Source organism: Brachycentrus maculatus, unplaced genomic scaffold, assembly GCF_059751285.1.
Source record: "Brachycentrus maculatus isolate JH-2025_06_01 unplaced genomic scaffold, ASM5975128v1 h1tg000180l, whole genome shotgun sequence".
NCBI lineage: Eukaryota > Metazoa > Arthropoda > Insecta > Trichoptera > Brachycentridae > Brachycentrus > Brachycentrus maculatus.
This window is the reverse complement of record NW_028280931.1, coordinates 932,632-949,561: the sequence shown is the minus strand read 5'-3', so window position 1 is coordinate 949,561 and position 16,930 is coordinate 932,632. Positions and strand designations below refer to the sequence as shown.

Below are 16,930 nucleotides of genomic sequence, written 5' to 3'. Positions count from 1 at the left end.
AATCGTATAAATTATTCAATAATTTATACGATTAGCCAATCAAGAGTTTTCAATCAAATAAACATACGTATGTATATCTAATCTTTACGTTCTTATCCAATTGCTAATAAAGATCTGTGTGAGAATTTTCCCATATGTACTTGTATCAACTTTCTTGTGAAATTATTAATTTGCCAGTAAATAAAAGTAAATTAATTTGCTTTATTTGATCAAACTAATTAGAAAATTTAAATAATTATAAGTTGATGAATCACAATTCAATTAAAGTATAATTATATTTTGGATGTTTTTGTTAATGTTTTCTTTGAACTCTATTTTTTATTAGTGGAGTTATTTACAAAAGAAAAATAAAATATCATAAATAATTTCATTTCAATTCATTTTATTAAAAGGTATATTGTATCCAGTGGCGAGCGTTCCATCGAGGCACAAAAGCAGTGCCTTCCCCTCACATGAAAAATGTAGAAAAAATGAGTAGTTTTATCACACTACTCTGGAAATTTCACTCTTCATCGAGAATGAATTTTTTACCACCAAAATTTGAATGAGGGTAGTCGTTCAAGGCAAGTTTTTTTCACATGAATTAATTCGCTGTTTTCCGTACAGATTCTACCCTAATTAAAAAACTGTGTGCATTCTACTGTTTGTATCAAAATCATTTTTTTAAATAATGGTACCAAATTAAATGCAGTGGAGATTTGAATAAAATATTCAATAAAATATATTATAACTTTTATGATAACAAATTATATCAAATTTTTTAAATAAAAAAAAATACGTGTAAAAACCTACAAACATTATATTACCAGTGAAAAATGAATTAAAGGTCAACATAAGTGGAAAAAGATATAAAGGTTTATTTAATTTCACCTGAAAAAACTTTTTTTAATGTTGGTACTAGAAACAAGAATAACGAACTTCTTTATTTCATGAAAATAAAAACATAAAGAAAATCATTAAAATTGAATAGATAAAATAAAAAAATAAGACTAATTCAATACTTAAAATATTAAACATAAATATTAAAAATAAATAAAAATAAATTTGTGATTGGGTAGAGCCAGACTAACCTCACTCAATATTGGTATATGTATAAAGTATTTAATCATTCTTTTATTACGTATAAATAAATAAATAAAATATATTACGCATTCAATAGATAATTTAGTGATAGGGTGATTGTTTATTATTTTTTGCACGAATAAATGTTAGTGTAATAAAGTTAAAATACAATTTAGTTTTGCATATCAACAGTAAATTTTAAATATTTTAAATTGAATATTTTTTGTTATACTCTATTTTATTGGAGGTGCGATGTAATCTTTATAGGCTGTTGTGTACTTTTCCCCAGTAAATGCCAAGATCATGTGTGCCCCAAGCAAGGAGAGCTACCATTGTTTCATATTAACCTTAGACCGGTCTCATTTTTACAATTATTTATCTGAGACTTATTTTATAATACAAATAGCATGTTACCTATAAGTTAAGCATAACTCGTTTTTTTCTTGTTCGTTAAATATTTAAAAAAACACTATTGGAGAAAATGCAAGTAAATTGTAATATCAAACTGATCTTATAAGGAATTTCATTTTAATATTTTAAAGATGTTGGAATTTCAAAATTATTTTTTGAATATATTATCCCCTCATACGAATTATATCGTCAGCTAGAAAATCCAATTTTACAGACGAAGAATTGAAACATATTTTGTCTGGTAAATTCGTAGTGAATTTTGTTAGATTTGTGTCAAGATTTTTTTTCATTTCATTACATTTTTTGTTGTTATTGAATGAAACTTTACTTATCATGCGATCGATATATTTACTTAAAAACTAAATTTTACACTTCAAATTTTTATATTTTATTTTATTATGTTACCATTCATCGATCTATAAAATCAAAGATATTGAAACATATTTTTAAACATTAAAAAGTTGTTTTTAATATTTCTAATATATTGAATAAAATACTGTTGTAGATGAACACCTTTAATACTCTATTTCATTTTTTAACATATTTACCGTCATTTTTCATCATCTGGTATAAATAGAGGATAGCCGTATGGTGTAAATTCTCTAAAACTAGTTGTAAAATGGTAATATTTAAAAATAAAATAAAATAAAATAACGTCATAAAAAACAACCAAATAACTTCTAAAACATACAACTTCAATGCAGAACGTAATAACGGATACATATAAAAATAGCATTAATAATAAAGGTGAAGGACGTCAATAGTAAATATCTCACATTTTTTCGTTTAAAAAACCACGTTTTAAACATAGGAACTAAAATTAAAGACACAGATAAGATTTATTTCTAAAAAGAGCGAGAAGAAAAGTTTTTTCTGATCATTCTTGAAGAAAACAATGACTGGTAACATAAATAATTTCACTTTCAAGCCAGCCACTCTGACGGTAACAAAGCGCAATATTTCCTGCTAAATTTTTCCGTACCTACCCATCCGATTAATTGCCCGAATGTCGAGTGTCTACTGCCATGTAATTATTTATTTTCTCACTATGGTAGCATTGTCGATCGTTTGGCGCTACAATGACGATTTAATTACACTTGGTTCCACCTGTGTGCGTAAAAGGATCCAAGTGAGAACGTTTCGATAAGACTAAAAAGATATGCTCATTTCAACCAAAAACTGATTGATATTTATTATTATGGTTGGTTGAAAAAAAAGTGCAAAACTTATTACTGATTTACTATCAAATTAAAAATAAATAATGATAAAACTTTATTTATTTATTGAAGTTATTTAAAGAAAATTACTTGGTATTTACCACTATTTACCAAATAAAACATATTTAACTCCCGAATTAATTAACAAGGTTGTATTTTTGTCAAGATTTTTTTATTGATATTTTAACACAGTTGAAAAATAATGCAGATGTTTGAGCATTTTCAGGGTTTACGACCTATTTTAGGTTGGTTTAAGTGATCATTGTATATACGCTTAACATTTACAATTCGACTCATGCTTGACAACCATACTTGAATTGAAACATTAATATCCCTTAATATGCTTTGTAAATCTCAGACTCCCGTACATATTTCTTTCTATGTTGAAATATATTTGAAAAATCAACACCTAAGTGGATTTTTGAACGTAAATTGAAATATTAAAGTTAATTTTAAAACACACATTTATTATTGGAAAACGCTATAAAGTTAAAAAAATTTATACAACAAAGTGATAAAATCAACATTGTGCTTCAGAAAAGGACGTATTAGTCACATCATTTTAAAAGTACAAGCATATTTGTGTTTACCAACTAAGAAAAATGTATAACAAAAAAGTAAAAAAAAAAAAGTAATTTTTTATTTATTTAACCCCTATCAAATATTGATTTTTTGGCTTTTTTAGTCATATTTGTGTGATATTATTTTTTTTTTAGGAAGAAATATGCTCTCATACATGCTATTATCATAAATAATTTAATACCATAATATGTCAAAAAATTGGTTAGTTAACATTTCAAAAAATGTGGTATGATTATTTCATATAATACTAATAATCCAATGTTTTACGTTCCTGTTTTTCAAAACACACCACAGCACGATAAAAACCGTTTACTACTTATTGAGTACCTACGCACAATTCTCAAAATTGCTAATTTTATGTATTCTGTGTGGTACTTAAACAAATTATAAGGCGCGACTGTATGATTAGGAATTTTACATTTTCATTGCATATTGAACCGTTTGGAAATTTAAAAAGGTACATCTTTTAAATAATCGTTTTGAAACTAAACGATATTTCAACGGGAGTCACCCCGTTTTAAAAAACCGGTGGAATATTTAATGATTCTTTTAAGTACTGTGATTTGGTATTTTTATGGTATTAAATGTATTCAATTTGTATTTTTTCAACTAACACACTATTAGTAAATGTATGAATAGTATATATTTATATGAATTTAGAATATTAAGTTCTATACATACATAATCACGGATTAAAATGGAATAATATTCATATATTGCCGAAGACATCGCGTTGCAATTCGTTTCACGGTCCATTCTGAATTTCATGAGTAATACTGGCGGATTAGTAGCGGAAGATTTTAATACTTCATTCTGTATAATCACGAATATACGCCCGATGCCGACATATTTATAGTTAACATGTTTTGTGTTCTACTTTGATGTAAATAACCTATCAACAGAAGTTAAGAGTTAAGAATATCACTCTTCATATATATATACATATATATATATATATATATATATATATATATATATATATATATATATATATATATATATATATATATATATATATATATATATATATATATATATATTATATATTTATATATTTATATATATATTTATATATTATATATATATATATATATATATATATATATATATATATATATATATATATATATATATATATATATATATATATATATATATATATATATATATATATATATATATATATATATATATATATATATATATATATATATATATATATATATATATATATATATATATATGTGTGTATACATATTTACTAGCGGATATTGAGCCCATGGCTCTGTTGCCATTCAGCATATACCCATCTACGCTACTGCTGATTTTTTTTAAAAATGAAGTTTTTGAAGCATTAACGTAAAAATAATAAATGTCTTTGATTAGATTGATTCAAGTGCGTTTTACGAAACTTAAGTCGATTATTATCAATTACTGAAGTGTAAAGCTTTAAAACAAACAATTATATCTTTTTTTAGGCCCAACATACTATAAATCCCAACATCTCATATTTTAATTAAACTCGGGTAAAATTTGACATGATTGAATTTTTCCTACAGGGGGATATACGCAAAAACACAGAATGCATTCCACCGGAGACCACCGAAGAGGTCACATATCTGTTCATGCCTGATTTTTTTAAATAATGGATATTTTTTTAGAAAATTATACTAAGAAAAAATGTTTCATATATTTTTTTAACTCCTTAACTTTCAATAACTCTTTTCTTTTCAAAACCATATTACTATTTCGAGGAAAACCAAAAACTTATTTTTTCAATGCAAAAAGGGTGTTTAAAAAAATCAATTAAGTAAAATGTTACCTGGATTTACAGAAAATCAAGTAGCAAATTGACGAATGTTAGGCATTAAATGACCGTTTTAGTATTAAAAAATTAAGTTTTTCTTCGAAATAAATATATAGTTTTGAAAAGAAAAATAAGAAGGTTAAAAAATAAAAAGTTTTTTTCAATATATACTCTTTAAAAAAATGAGAATTTCCAATATAAATTCTAAAAAAAAAAATCCCGCGGAAACAAGACTGAGCGCAGCCGTTCGCGCTCAGAATTTAACCGTCTGACACTCGGTCTTAAAAACAGAGAATATTTATGCGTATTTTTAAAAAATGTTACCTTCTTGTAGAAGAATGGGTGACGAAGAAGACGAAGGAGCTGACGACGACCCGGCAGATAGCCACGCGCGTGCAGCGCCAGGTGCTGCTGGAGGACGGGCGCGTGCTGCAGGACTCGGGCCCGCTGGTCTCCACCACCACCAACGAGGACACGGAGACCACGGAGCATGAGCACACGGAGGTAATCATCTTCCCAGAAACTCTCAGCTCTTGGCATAACCCCCAATCGTCTCATACCTTCTTGGGATGTTTATCTCTAGTCTAGAGCACTTGGTTAGTCTCTGAGTATAATGGCAAATCGTCTCAAATCAAATGGTCTATTTCTGTTCACTGTCCTTCTGCAATCTTTACACATTCTTTATGGAGCACATATAAAACTCCTTGGATCGTATCATAATGGCTAATCGTCTCAGATCAAATGGTCTCTTTCTGTTTTCTTTCCTTGCATGATATTTATATATCCAAATGGACCACATGAAACTCCTTGTGGCTTGAGCACAATAGAAAATCGTCGCAGATCAAATTGTCTATTTCATACAATTTTCCTTTTTTAAACATTTATTTTTCCGATAGACTATGGACCACTCAGGAAAGTTTATTAAGATGAGGCGTACTCTTGCATCACACTGCCTCTTCCACTATGCTCATCAATTGCCCTCCAGTAAAAAAAAACTTTGAAGTCTTATATTCCTCCTGTTGCCTATCTGTTGTTCTGTCTATCATCAAATTATCATAAATATACACTTCCTACTCATTTTGAAATTAAAATGGATGAAATTAGAACCATCTCATGGTTTTTTATTTACACCATTGCTTTTTCTTAAATAGTAGATTTAAATAATTAAAAAAAAATGACAGGCGCCATGGCGTAGTTAGGTAGACGCTCGACTGCGAAACTGGCATCGCAGGTTCGATTCCCGCCAATTGCAAAATAAATTCAAGAAAGATTTATTTTCAACTGTTCTGGGTGTTTGTGATGTATTTTTCACATAAATATTCCCTTTCCTTGCTATCCTACCTGCTGACAAGCATCTAAAATAGACGCTTTGCGGGTTATTCCTTTAAAAATAATAGTAAAAATCAACAGCATCTTTTTTTAATTAATGTTTTACTTCACCGTAATACGGTGTTTGAAAATAATGCGGAATGCACTGAAAGACGTGTCACAGTATATTTTAAGAAATAGTGGTATTTACTAAGTATATCATTAATTAAAAATGGATAGATTTTACCACCAAGTGACTGCCGAATCAATTAATGAAATCTTTTTTCAATCCTAGCATCGGAAGTTGGATGACCCTCCAGGATCTGACGTGGAGGATTCCGTGGATGGAGCTCGTGCTCCCATAGAGGGGGCCCCATCCGGAGACCTCGTGTCTTCTTCAGCCCCCAAGTGGGTGGCGGTGGCCAACCCCGACGGGAAGGTGCGGGAGATCAAGGAGAAGAGGGTCCTGGAACATCAGGTCACGGACGAGAGGAAGGAGACCGAGGAACGGCAGCATTATGGAGATATTACCGACGAGGTAAGTGGCTTTAAGATTGATGAAGACAGTATTTCTTTTACTTAACTAACATTTAATCAGAAACTTATTTTTCCTCATGTGCTATTATCTCCTCTATAGGGTAAACCTACAATATGGCGATTTTCATCTTGCTTCACTAAAGAGTTATTTATATCAAGATTGTTTTTGGATATACCAAAAACAAAATAAGTTGGCTTTGATTAAGACAGTTTTTCTTTTACTTAGTGAATATTTAATCAGAAACTTATTTCTACTCATGTGATATCTCCTGTCTAGGGTTAACCTACAATATGGCGGTTTTAATCTTGCTTCTCTTGAGAGTTATTTATATCAAGATTGTTTTTGGATTTACCAAAAACAAAATAAGTCGGCTTTTTGAATACACTAATATAAATAATATAAAATAAACAATTATAACGATATATTTATTAAATAATTAATTGCAGGATCTCTTGAATTCAAGGAAACTGTATTTTATTGCTCTTTACGCGGAAGCGATCATTTTATTTTCAAGAGAAAAAAAACATGGCTGTTACTACAGGTACTCTACTTGAGAAACGTAACGCAATATGTATATTATAATTCGTTTAAAAATGTCATAACTAGGCGAAAAAACTGTCACAATTTAAAAAAAATGTGTTTTGTTTAAAAATAAAATACAACTTAGTAGACTCTAAAAATCAGTGTTTGATTTTAACATTTAATATATAAATTAAAATGGAGTTCTACAAATCAAATGCCAAATCTATAAATAACGCAATATATTCAATGTAGGTTTAAACGAAAATTTTAAATGTTCACCGGAGACAAACGCTCCAGAATTGTGACAAGTTAACTTTCTGATCAGTTGAAATTAATTATTTAGTTTTTTTAAACATGCCAGTTAAAACTCACTCTGGTCTACAGAATATAAAATTTTGACTGGATTAATGGTCTTAGAATAAGCGTACGTATTTGTAAAATATGTATGAATGTTTGTACACGTATGGATGTTTGTAATACAAAATGAGTGAGTCAAGCTTCTTGATAAATTAATGTTGGTTTTTTTGCTGATTGTTTAATAACATAGATTATAGGAATGCCTGTTTTTTTATCAATATATAAAAAAACAAACATACATATAAGTATTAATTTAGTAAGAACAACATTTTTTTAAAATTGGAAAACACGCATGACAAGATATGTTTAAAAAAAAATATAATGAACAATATATGTATCTACTTATAGTTATAGATATTAAATAAACAAAATTCAAGCAAAAAAACCTTTTTTATATTTGATTCATAAATAATTTTGTGTAATCTTCGCCCGATAAAGACAATTCTTTAAATATAAGTTGTTCTTTTAATTTAGTGATTTTAAAAGTTTATTAAATTACATATGTGTATGTAACATGCACATTCCTTATTGAGGACTTTAAAGAAATAAACGGATGTGTGAACTGCACTAGCTCATCTTCATATTTTTAATATAAAAATAAAACAAATGCATAAAACCACTTTTGAGTTTATTAATATAATCATGACTAGTTTCGAGAACTACAGATGTTCCCGAAACTAGCCGAGTTTACAAGTCTTTAATTTTAAAAAAACATTTTTAAATTTGTAAATCTTCGATAAAACGGAAAACTGCGCGACAATAAAGGCTATATACATAAATATAATTCCCATAAACATGAAAGTATAAAAAGGAATGGAATTATTTATCTCTTATATTTTGATGAATCATGACGGAAATCGTGGTAGTAAAAATGTAAGTTATTAAAAATATATGTAAACGTTTTTCGTGCGCCATTAATTCATTAATAGGCAATCAAAAAATTAGCAAGTTTTAGCCAAATGCCAAGCCTATCAATATCATTAGTCTCGCTGTAATAAAAATAATGCAAACATCCCGCTGCTTTGATTTGTAAAAACGATCTTTCTGGTTTTTTGAAATTTATCCAAAAGGAGGTTATGAATTTATTATTACACTGAAATTTTCGTCTGTTATATTTATTATCCATTATTAATATATAATTATATCCAAGACCAGTTAAATAAATAAAAAACAAATATTTAAGAAATGATGTCACGACAGTTGAAGATAGTAAGTTGTTCGCTCAAAATAACAAAAAATCGGCGCATTTTTAAAAATGATTTGATAAATATTTGTGTTTTATTATTTAAAAAACAATGCTCAATTTTATACTACTTTTGTAAGCCTAAGCGGTTCATTATTAAAAATAGGTCTCAAATTGTGGTAGAGTGGATTCGAACCGAGAAAATCTGACTCAAGACAATGCGACACTAACCACGGGACCACAACCCGACATATTTAAAATTAAATAACGCTTTAATAAAATAATAGTATTTAATAATATTGTATTTATGGTATTTACATCATATCAGAAAATTAAATCCTCTTGTATGTTAGAATCTAGTAGTTTAAAAAAATATACAGGGATTTCTCACAACTTTTGTCTATATAATGCTATTATTTTTTTGAAAATCGATTAAAAAAAGTTTAAAAAAAAAATAACGCACATAAAAATTTCAATAAGGAGTTAACTACTTTTTAATTAATTTTATTCATATTTATATATTAAACATAAATTTATTTCATTTGTATATACATTTTTTAACAAATCGATTTATTGATAAAGTTTTATTTTATTGAACATTAGTATTTTATTAACTCAAGCTAAAAGTTGAATAAAAAGGCAAACGAAGCTTTATCTAATACCATACAGTATTCTACAATTTAGCAAGATAAAAGGTCATACTTCTGATATTAATTTATTCTTGCACGCTTTTATTTCGCCCATACAAAAATAATTTTATACAATATTCTTCTACGGTTTAATATGCATTCAAAACGGTAACTAAAATAACACGCCATCATTCAATCTCTCTCCATTTTTTTCTATGGAGATTTATGGCGAATTGTAAATCTATGTATCGTTTTCGCTTAAGTAAAGTTTACGACAAATTACTGCGATTATTCTTTAACTCTGACATTAGAAAGATTGTGACTGACACGTGAAATTAATCACAAAGCGAGAGATTATAATACTAATAAACTATGACTATAAAAATGTGTATTTTAGCAATAAATAAAGGTGTAATAAAAAGTATGGTACATGAAATAAAAAATATTTCGGGGAAACGAAAACATAGATTAACAAGTATTTTTATTTACAAGAAATAATAAATTCGTTACATTACAAATTTACCCACATTTTAAGAAATGGTTTTCATAATTATTACATATTGTTTTCAAGTGGAAACTGTTAATCCGTATAAATTACAAAAAAACTTTATTAAGGACAAAACAAACACCGTATGAAAATGATGCGGAATGCATCGAAACACGTGTCACAATAGATTTTAAGGAATAGTGGTATTTACTAAGTAAAACATTAATTAAAAATGGATAGATTTTACCCAAAAGTGACTGCCGAATCAATTAATGAAACGATAAATATTTATTTACAACGTTATTTTCACATTTATCCGTTATTTTTTGTGAATTCAGTATCTCGTGTCACTTAATTAACAAAACAAAAAAATGTTTTTTTTTACAGTGCAAAACCTTTTTTCAATTATTCGGTTTGTCTCTCTCTATTCCTCGATTTTCGCCGTCTAGTCTCTTAGCAGCTTACTCTACTTATAACACCGCAAATTAATATCAATATTTGAAACGCTTAATTAAAATTTCGCTTAATATCTGTTGATATTAGTGAAAGTATAACACCGAGTGTATGATTGATTGACTATTGCAATATCGCTAATATCCACTGACACAAAGTAGCGAAAAAATCGATACTTACTTGAAATCGTTTTGTTTTCTACCAGCTCTGCCACGTTTTTGGTTGAGGCCGCGGAACAGGTTGGCTTTCTCAACCGGTGGACTGTCTGGTTCGTATTGCGAATGGAGTACATGCTGTGCATTGTACGTACATGTACAATGTATATTGATTGAGTGCTGGCATTACGAATTGTTCCCGGTACTATGTACAAGTTTCTGATATGGGCCCACTTGATATACAAGTAATTTTGTCAATTCTACCAATTCATGTTACTTGGAGCGTTGTTAAATATCCGCTATAATTTAATGTAATATGGTGAAATTGTATCAAAGCATATCTATAATACAAATTAATATACAAACCATATCCCCGTTTTTAGAAATCAGGGTTTTTTTTAGATGGGAATTGCATTTATTATTTACCTTGCTTATTATGTACAAGGTTTTTAGATCATTTAGTGGATTTTTGTTTCTTCTAGCTAATTAAATTTGTTTTATTTTAATCTGTGTTGGGAACAGGAGGGATAATCTAGTGTGGGCCAAACAGGAACTTCTCAGCATTTGCTCATTGCTGGGAGGGAACCACGTAAAACTCCTCAGGAGAAGGCGAACTGTTGACTGTCATCAGCAGACCTTCCGTTCCACTAGCAATCAGGTTAATGTGATGACATTGTAATGAAAAGTACATAGAAAAAATTGTTAAGCCAATTTTACCCTCCTATCCAGTGGGACCTCTCTTATATCCAGTAACAAACAGTTTTGATTTTCACTACATTTTGAGTGTGTCCATTTGGACAAGTATTTACTTGTTCACGAAATCTGGATTATCTCCAATTACAGGAGTTATTTTCATATTATTTTATTTTTATTTTTTCCCTTCATCTCACCAATATATGTCTCTAGTGAAGTTCCAGTGATTCAAGAACAACGTTTCCAAATTGGTTCATATATATAGAACTTCCAAGAATTTGAGTAGTGTGGTTGTCAATAATGGGTAGAATTGGTGAATGTTACACGTGTGTAAAATGATCACTTAAACCAGCCTATGACGGTCGTCAGCCTCGTAAATACCCAGACTTATTATTCTTCATCTTTGATGAGATGTCAAAAAAAATTATAAGAATTTTGATTTTCACTACAGTTTTCAGTGTAACGCATCAAGTTCATGTAATGTTGATTTGATATTAAAGTAAACAAAAAAACACTTTGATTTATTTTGCCTTCCTGGAATTCGAATCGGGGACCTTAAGCATGATAGTCAAATATGCTGCCCATTACATTATGTAGGCGGACTAAATTGCTGATACCGGACTTTTGGTACATACTTTTGCTGAATTGTCAAATTACAATAAGAAGACAAATATTTAAGTACGTAAAGCAAGAATGTACGTTTTTCATAATCGTATTCAAACTATTATTAAATAATATATAATTTGTATAAAACAATTACAAAAAATTAACAGATAAATATGAAAATATCATGATTAATATATGTGTTGCCATAAAGATATAAAATAAAACCACATAAATATTTATAATGTTACAGTTAGCAATTGATGAATGAATCTTGATTAAACCGAGCATTAAACAAACATCAGTCGTTAGTTCTGCAGAAAGGGTCATTTCCGCATCCTGTCTGGCCAGAGCACCTGCATTGTGACGTCACGACCGGAGGCTGTTGCTACCAGGAAGGCAGAAAGCTCAAAAGGTTTAGTGCAGCACAGTGATGAGCTTAGGGGAAAAGGAGATATTCGCGTAATAGGAAATCTTACGGTTGTTTGTCAGAAATAATTTAACTGCGAATGAACAACAATGAATTGAAGAAAAAGAAATGTCTGAATTTTTTTTTGTCTATTTTATTTGAGGCCAAGTACATTTTTAAAATATGAAATTTTACCGTTAATTTATTGTTTACTTTATTATAAAACGCATTTAATCCAAACGAAAAATATTATTCAAATTATTAATTGTAGTAAACGGGTATGAACACCAAGTGTCGTGCTAATTTTATCCACTCTTCTTTCTTCATTTTCTTTCCATATAACCTTGAAATATATTACACATATCGCTCACTCCTTTCAAGAACGTCATAAATCAAAAATCGACAATTTTCAGTTGTGCATGTTTTCGGAATGCCCAGAAAATGTACTAAATCCCAGCAAAAGAGGCATATTTTTAACTTAATATTTACCCGCTACAGGTCACAAAATGTTGTTTTTGCATTTTGGAGAAAATGTATTGTTTAATTTTTTAATTTTTTAAACTGAATATTTTTCAAATGGAGAAAAAACCGTCAGGTCTTACTTAAAAAGATCTGTTGCACAGTAAAAATTTCAGTAAGTGGCTTGATATTTATTTTTAATACATTGTATTATATTTCTGTTATGTCGCGCAAGGCAAAAATTTGATCCGTACATCCTCTCCCATTCATAAATCCACTCTGAACATCCCACACTTTATCCTTAGTTATGGTTCTTACCCTTTCTATGAGGATTCGTCCATACATTTTACCAACAGCACTCGATAGACTGATTGCTCTATAGTTTCCACATTCCACCCTAGATCCTTTTCCCTTGTAAGGAAAACTTGGCACAATCAGGTGTGTCAAATACTTGAAAGCGGCCGGGTCAGGAGTCGTAATAATCGTCGGGTATGTATGAGGAGATGCATGAATGTAGAAGAGGCAAATAATGTTTGCAAAGACAGAGTGGTGTGGCGTTCGATTCTCTCTGCCTACCCCTGCGGGGAAGCGGCGTGCTGGTTAGTTAGTTAGTTAGTTTTTTGTTTTATATTTTTTAACTTTAAAAACGTTCTCCTGAAAAATCAAGTTTTTCTATTTTTGACGTTCTTGAAAGGAGTGAGCGATATGTGTACACTTCATTTCATGCGGTTTTCTCCAAATGGGTCAAAATCTAGGATTTTTAATAAATTACGTAGATTTATAATTACTTACGAAGACAAAAACACTTCATTTCTAAACAATGCACATATAATAATAAATAAATTAATTGAACACCAACAAATTTAATCTGATAAATTCACAAATATTAAACAAGTTCTCGTTTAATTTCGTACATTAATTTATTAATGAATTGAAAATACAATAGTCTATAAACATTAATCTTTGATGGTAATTATTATTCTCGTGTTTCGATTTTATGAGCGCACGTGTCAACAGGCTAACAAAGAAAGCCGTATAGCTTTGAGCGAATTTGTCATAATTTATAAGATTGTCTATAGCAATCAATAGCAATGTAGAAGAAAGTTTTACCTCGTAAATTAATACATTTCGTAATATAATGGGTGGAAACAGACAGCCCTCACTTATGGTCAAACAATCATAATTCATTTGTCAAAATTTCATTTTAATTTTTAAAATTTAGCTTACACTTTTAAACAATTTCTAAACATTTCTTCTTGATACAATCTTAAAATTTTATTGCGCTGAGCCTCTCTAAAGAGACTGAGCTTTTGTGCTTTGAGGGGAACATATACTCATTATTAAAAAAACGTATTTTATTTTTTGTAAAATATTCATTTTTTCAATAAAATGCACTTTGTATATCTATATGTCTCTGATCCTCATAAAATTAGGATCAAACGTATTAAAATAAATAAATGGTTTATTTAATTTATTTATTGAGTAGAGTTTTGCCTATTGTAAAAATCTTTCTTTTTTTTAAATAAACTTGTACGTGGCGTTAATTTATGATAGTATAATAACACAATTTCAGAAATCAAATATAGATTTGATAAATTTCTGAAACAATTTTAATTAAGAAATTTCTCCTTCTGAGTGATGATGTAGCGAATGAGGTATAATTGCTAATAGCAGTTACTGAATACATACGAGTATGTGTATCATTATCAAATAAGTTTATAATTATCGAGAAACAATATCAATTACAATGCTTGAGAAGCTACCTCTGTGATGCTCTCTGCAGTTAAATTAATTTATTCATTTATACTGTCGAGGAATAAAATCTTACTTTCATTATAGAATGTATGACGAACTGTAAATTAATTGGTTGAAGTAAAACCCACGTGGGAAAACGTGTCGGTGGGTCAGATTTTGACATTGAATAGTGCTAGGGTCACACGCAAACATGAATTTACTACTAAATAAACTCAAAATTCACGCAAAGTAACAATATTGGCTGTCTTCGTATATAAATAACTGAAAAATGTGTCTGTTGACATTTCAACGTAGATGAAGAAGAATATGGAAGTCGGGGTATTTAGAGAGGTTACGCCTGTCATAGGTTGGTTTTAGTGATCACTTTAAATACGTGTAATATTAAGCATTCTACCCTTGATTGAACGCCATACGACTCAAATTTTGGAACTCATAAATATACATCTTAAATGTTAATTGAAACGTTCTTTCATAAACGATTTCTCAGCAGCACCTATGGTTGAGGTGAGTAAGCTTTTTATTTAGAAGGGACCTTTGTGAACAAGGATTTAAATTTTTTGGAGTCTTTAAAGAAAACAATTAATTTCGGGTTTACAAACGATTTAGTGTACTTTAAAAAAGAAAATGACTACAACAAATTAAGAAAGGGAAAATTGAAGGAAGTCGGGAAATATTATGTAAGATGGCGTTTGGTCGGATCACCTAGAGATGGGGTGAAATGATATATATTTTCAGTGTAATTAAAATAATATATTATAAACCATATTAATTTTTGAGGTTTGTACTAGTAGCCTCAAGCTTTGGAATTAAGATAATTAAATTTCATAATAAAACAAAAAAACTTTATTAAATCAAATGCACACCGTATTATATGGTATTTCCCCTAGAGCAAAGTTGTAAGCTAATTCTTTAAACATGCTTATGTTTATAATATATATGATATGGCATTTATATTATTTGATACAGGAACCCTAAATATCAATATATGGCTTAATCATATCAAGATCATTAGCATATAATTATAAAATCTAAAGTGTTTTCTTTTAAATGTTGGAAGTAAAGTTTGAATCTTTGTTACACTGGTATTTCAATGGCGATTACTTATTGCATATTATTACATAAAAAAGAATCAATATAAATGTTTTGTTTCTATTGTTTGTCGATGTAAACATGTTTGGGTAGACCAGTCAATCATCCACGAAATGTAATAATTGCTAACCATGACCTAAACTTGTTTTCTTGGTTAGATAGACAAAACTGATTTGTATTTCATGGCCACGAACACAATAACTTGATTTAAACGTACTTTACAACGCATTTAGAAATAAATAACATATTATACATATATTTTATAACTATTGCATTTTTACGCGAAATGCCACATGCTCTTCACAACACAATATAACAATATATTTTGTATAACTTATACAGAACGTTATAATTTATTATTATATAAATAATCAGCTATATCTGGCTATGTGTTGCTATTATTATACAGCTCTGCCTTGTAAAATGGTGTTGATAAAAATAAAAACACACTTTTCTAAAATGTTTGGTATCAAAATACTTTTAAAAATTTAAAATGTATGAAACAACAATGCAATCGAAAAGGTTTTAAACGCTAAGTGTTAAGAAATACATCGTCCATCTTGAGTGATATTAAGCGATGCGTGTATTGCTGTTATATTCAATAGATGGCGCTGCCATTATGATCAAAATAGCTGTTAAAAAAAAAACTATTTTTACCCGTCATATTTATGCAAAAACACCCACATTTTCGAATGCAACGTTGTGTCAAACATGTTCAAAGCAATCAGTGAATAATTTTAGGAGATTTAAAATTTTTAATAAACAATCTGTCATATTATTATTTATATAGATAATGAGTTTGAAATGCGTGACTGAATTCCGTTCTTTTTTTCTTTTAATACTCTCTAGTATTTGCTGGAATGAATTCGCATGGACGTCATTTCATCTACAATTTGACTTCAATTAAACTTAATAAAACCTCTCGTTAATTTGGAATACCTAAAACATTATGTAAAATACAACAAAGATAGGGAAATTCTTACGCGATATTTATTTCACAAGATACCAATCCATTATATTAACTGGTCTTGTAGTGGTTGAATTAAACCTGAGAAATAACCTATTGTTCATGATTAAATCTCTTTTTGTGCCAATGAATTTTGCCAACTGTAAACATATTTTATTGCCAAGTTTTAGTATTCAGCCGGTGTTGGCGAGTGTACACTTTACCATACTCGATTCAATAAAAATGAAACAGTATCTCCAAGGAA

General features: G+C 29.0%; 1 protein-coding gene across 5 annotated transcripts in view; it reads left to right on the top strand.

Annotated features, from left to right (window-relative positions):
- The window catches only part of chas (chascon), a 232,952-nt gene that overhangs the window by 113,283 nt on the left and 102,739 nt on the right, over nt 1–16,930 (top strand). For all 5 annotated transcript variants that reach the window (XR_015837748.1, XM_088262431.1, XM_088262430.1 and 2 more), the window contains exons 4-5: nt 5,414–5,583; nt 6,683–6,925. Coding sequence is in view for 4 of the 5 variants with exons in the window: in XM_088262431.1 (XP_088118557.1) it covers nt 5,414–5,583; nt 6,683–6,925 (413 nt within the window). In the remaining variant the exon portion in view is untranslated. The remainder of the gene's footprint in view (nt 1–5,413; nt 5,584–6,682; nt 6,926–16,930) is intronic.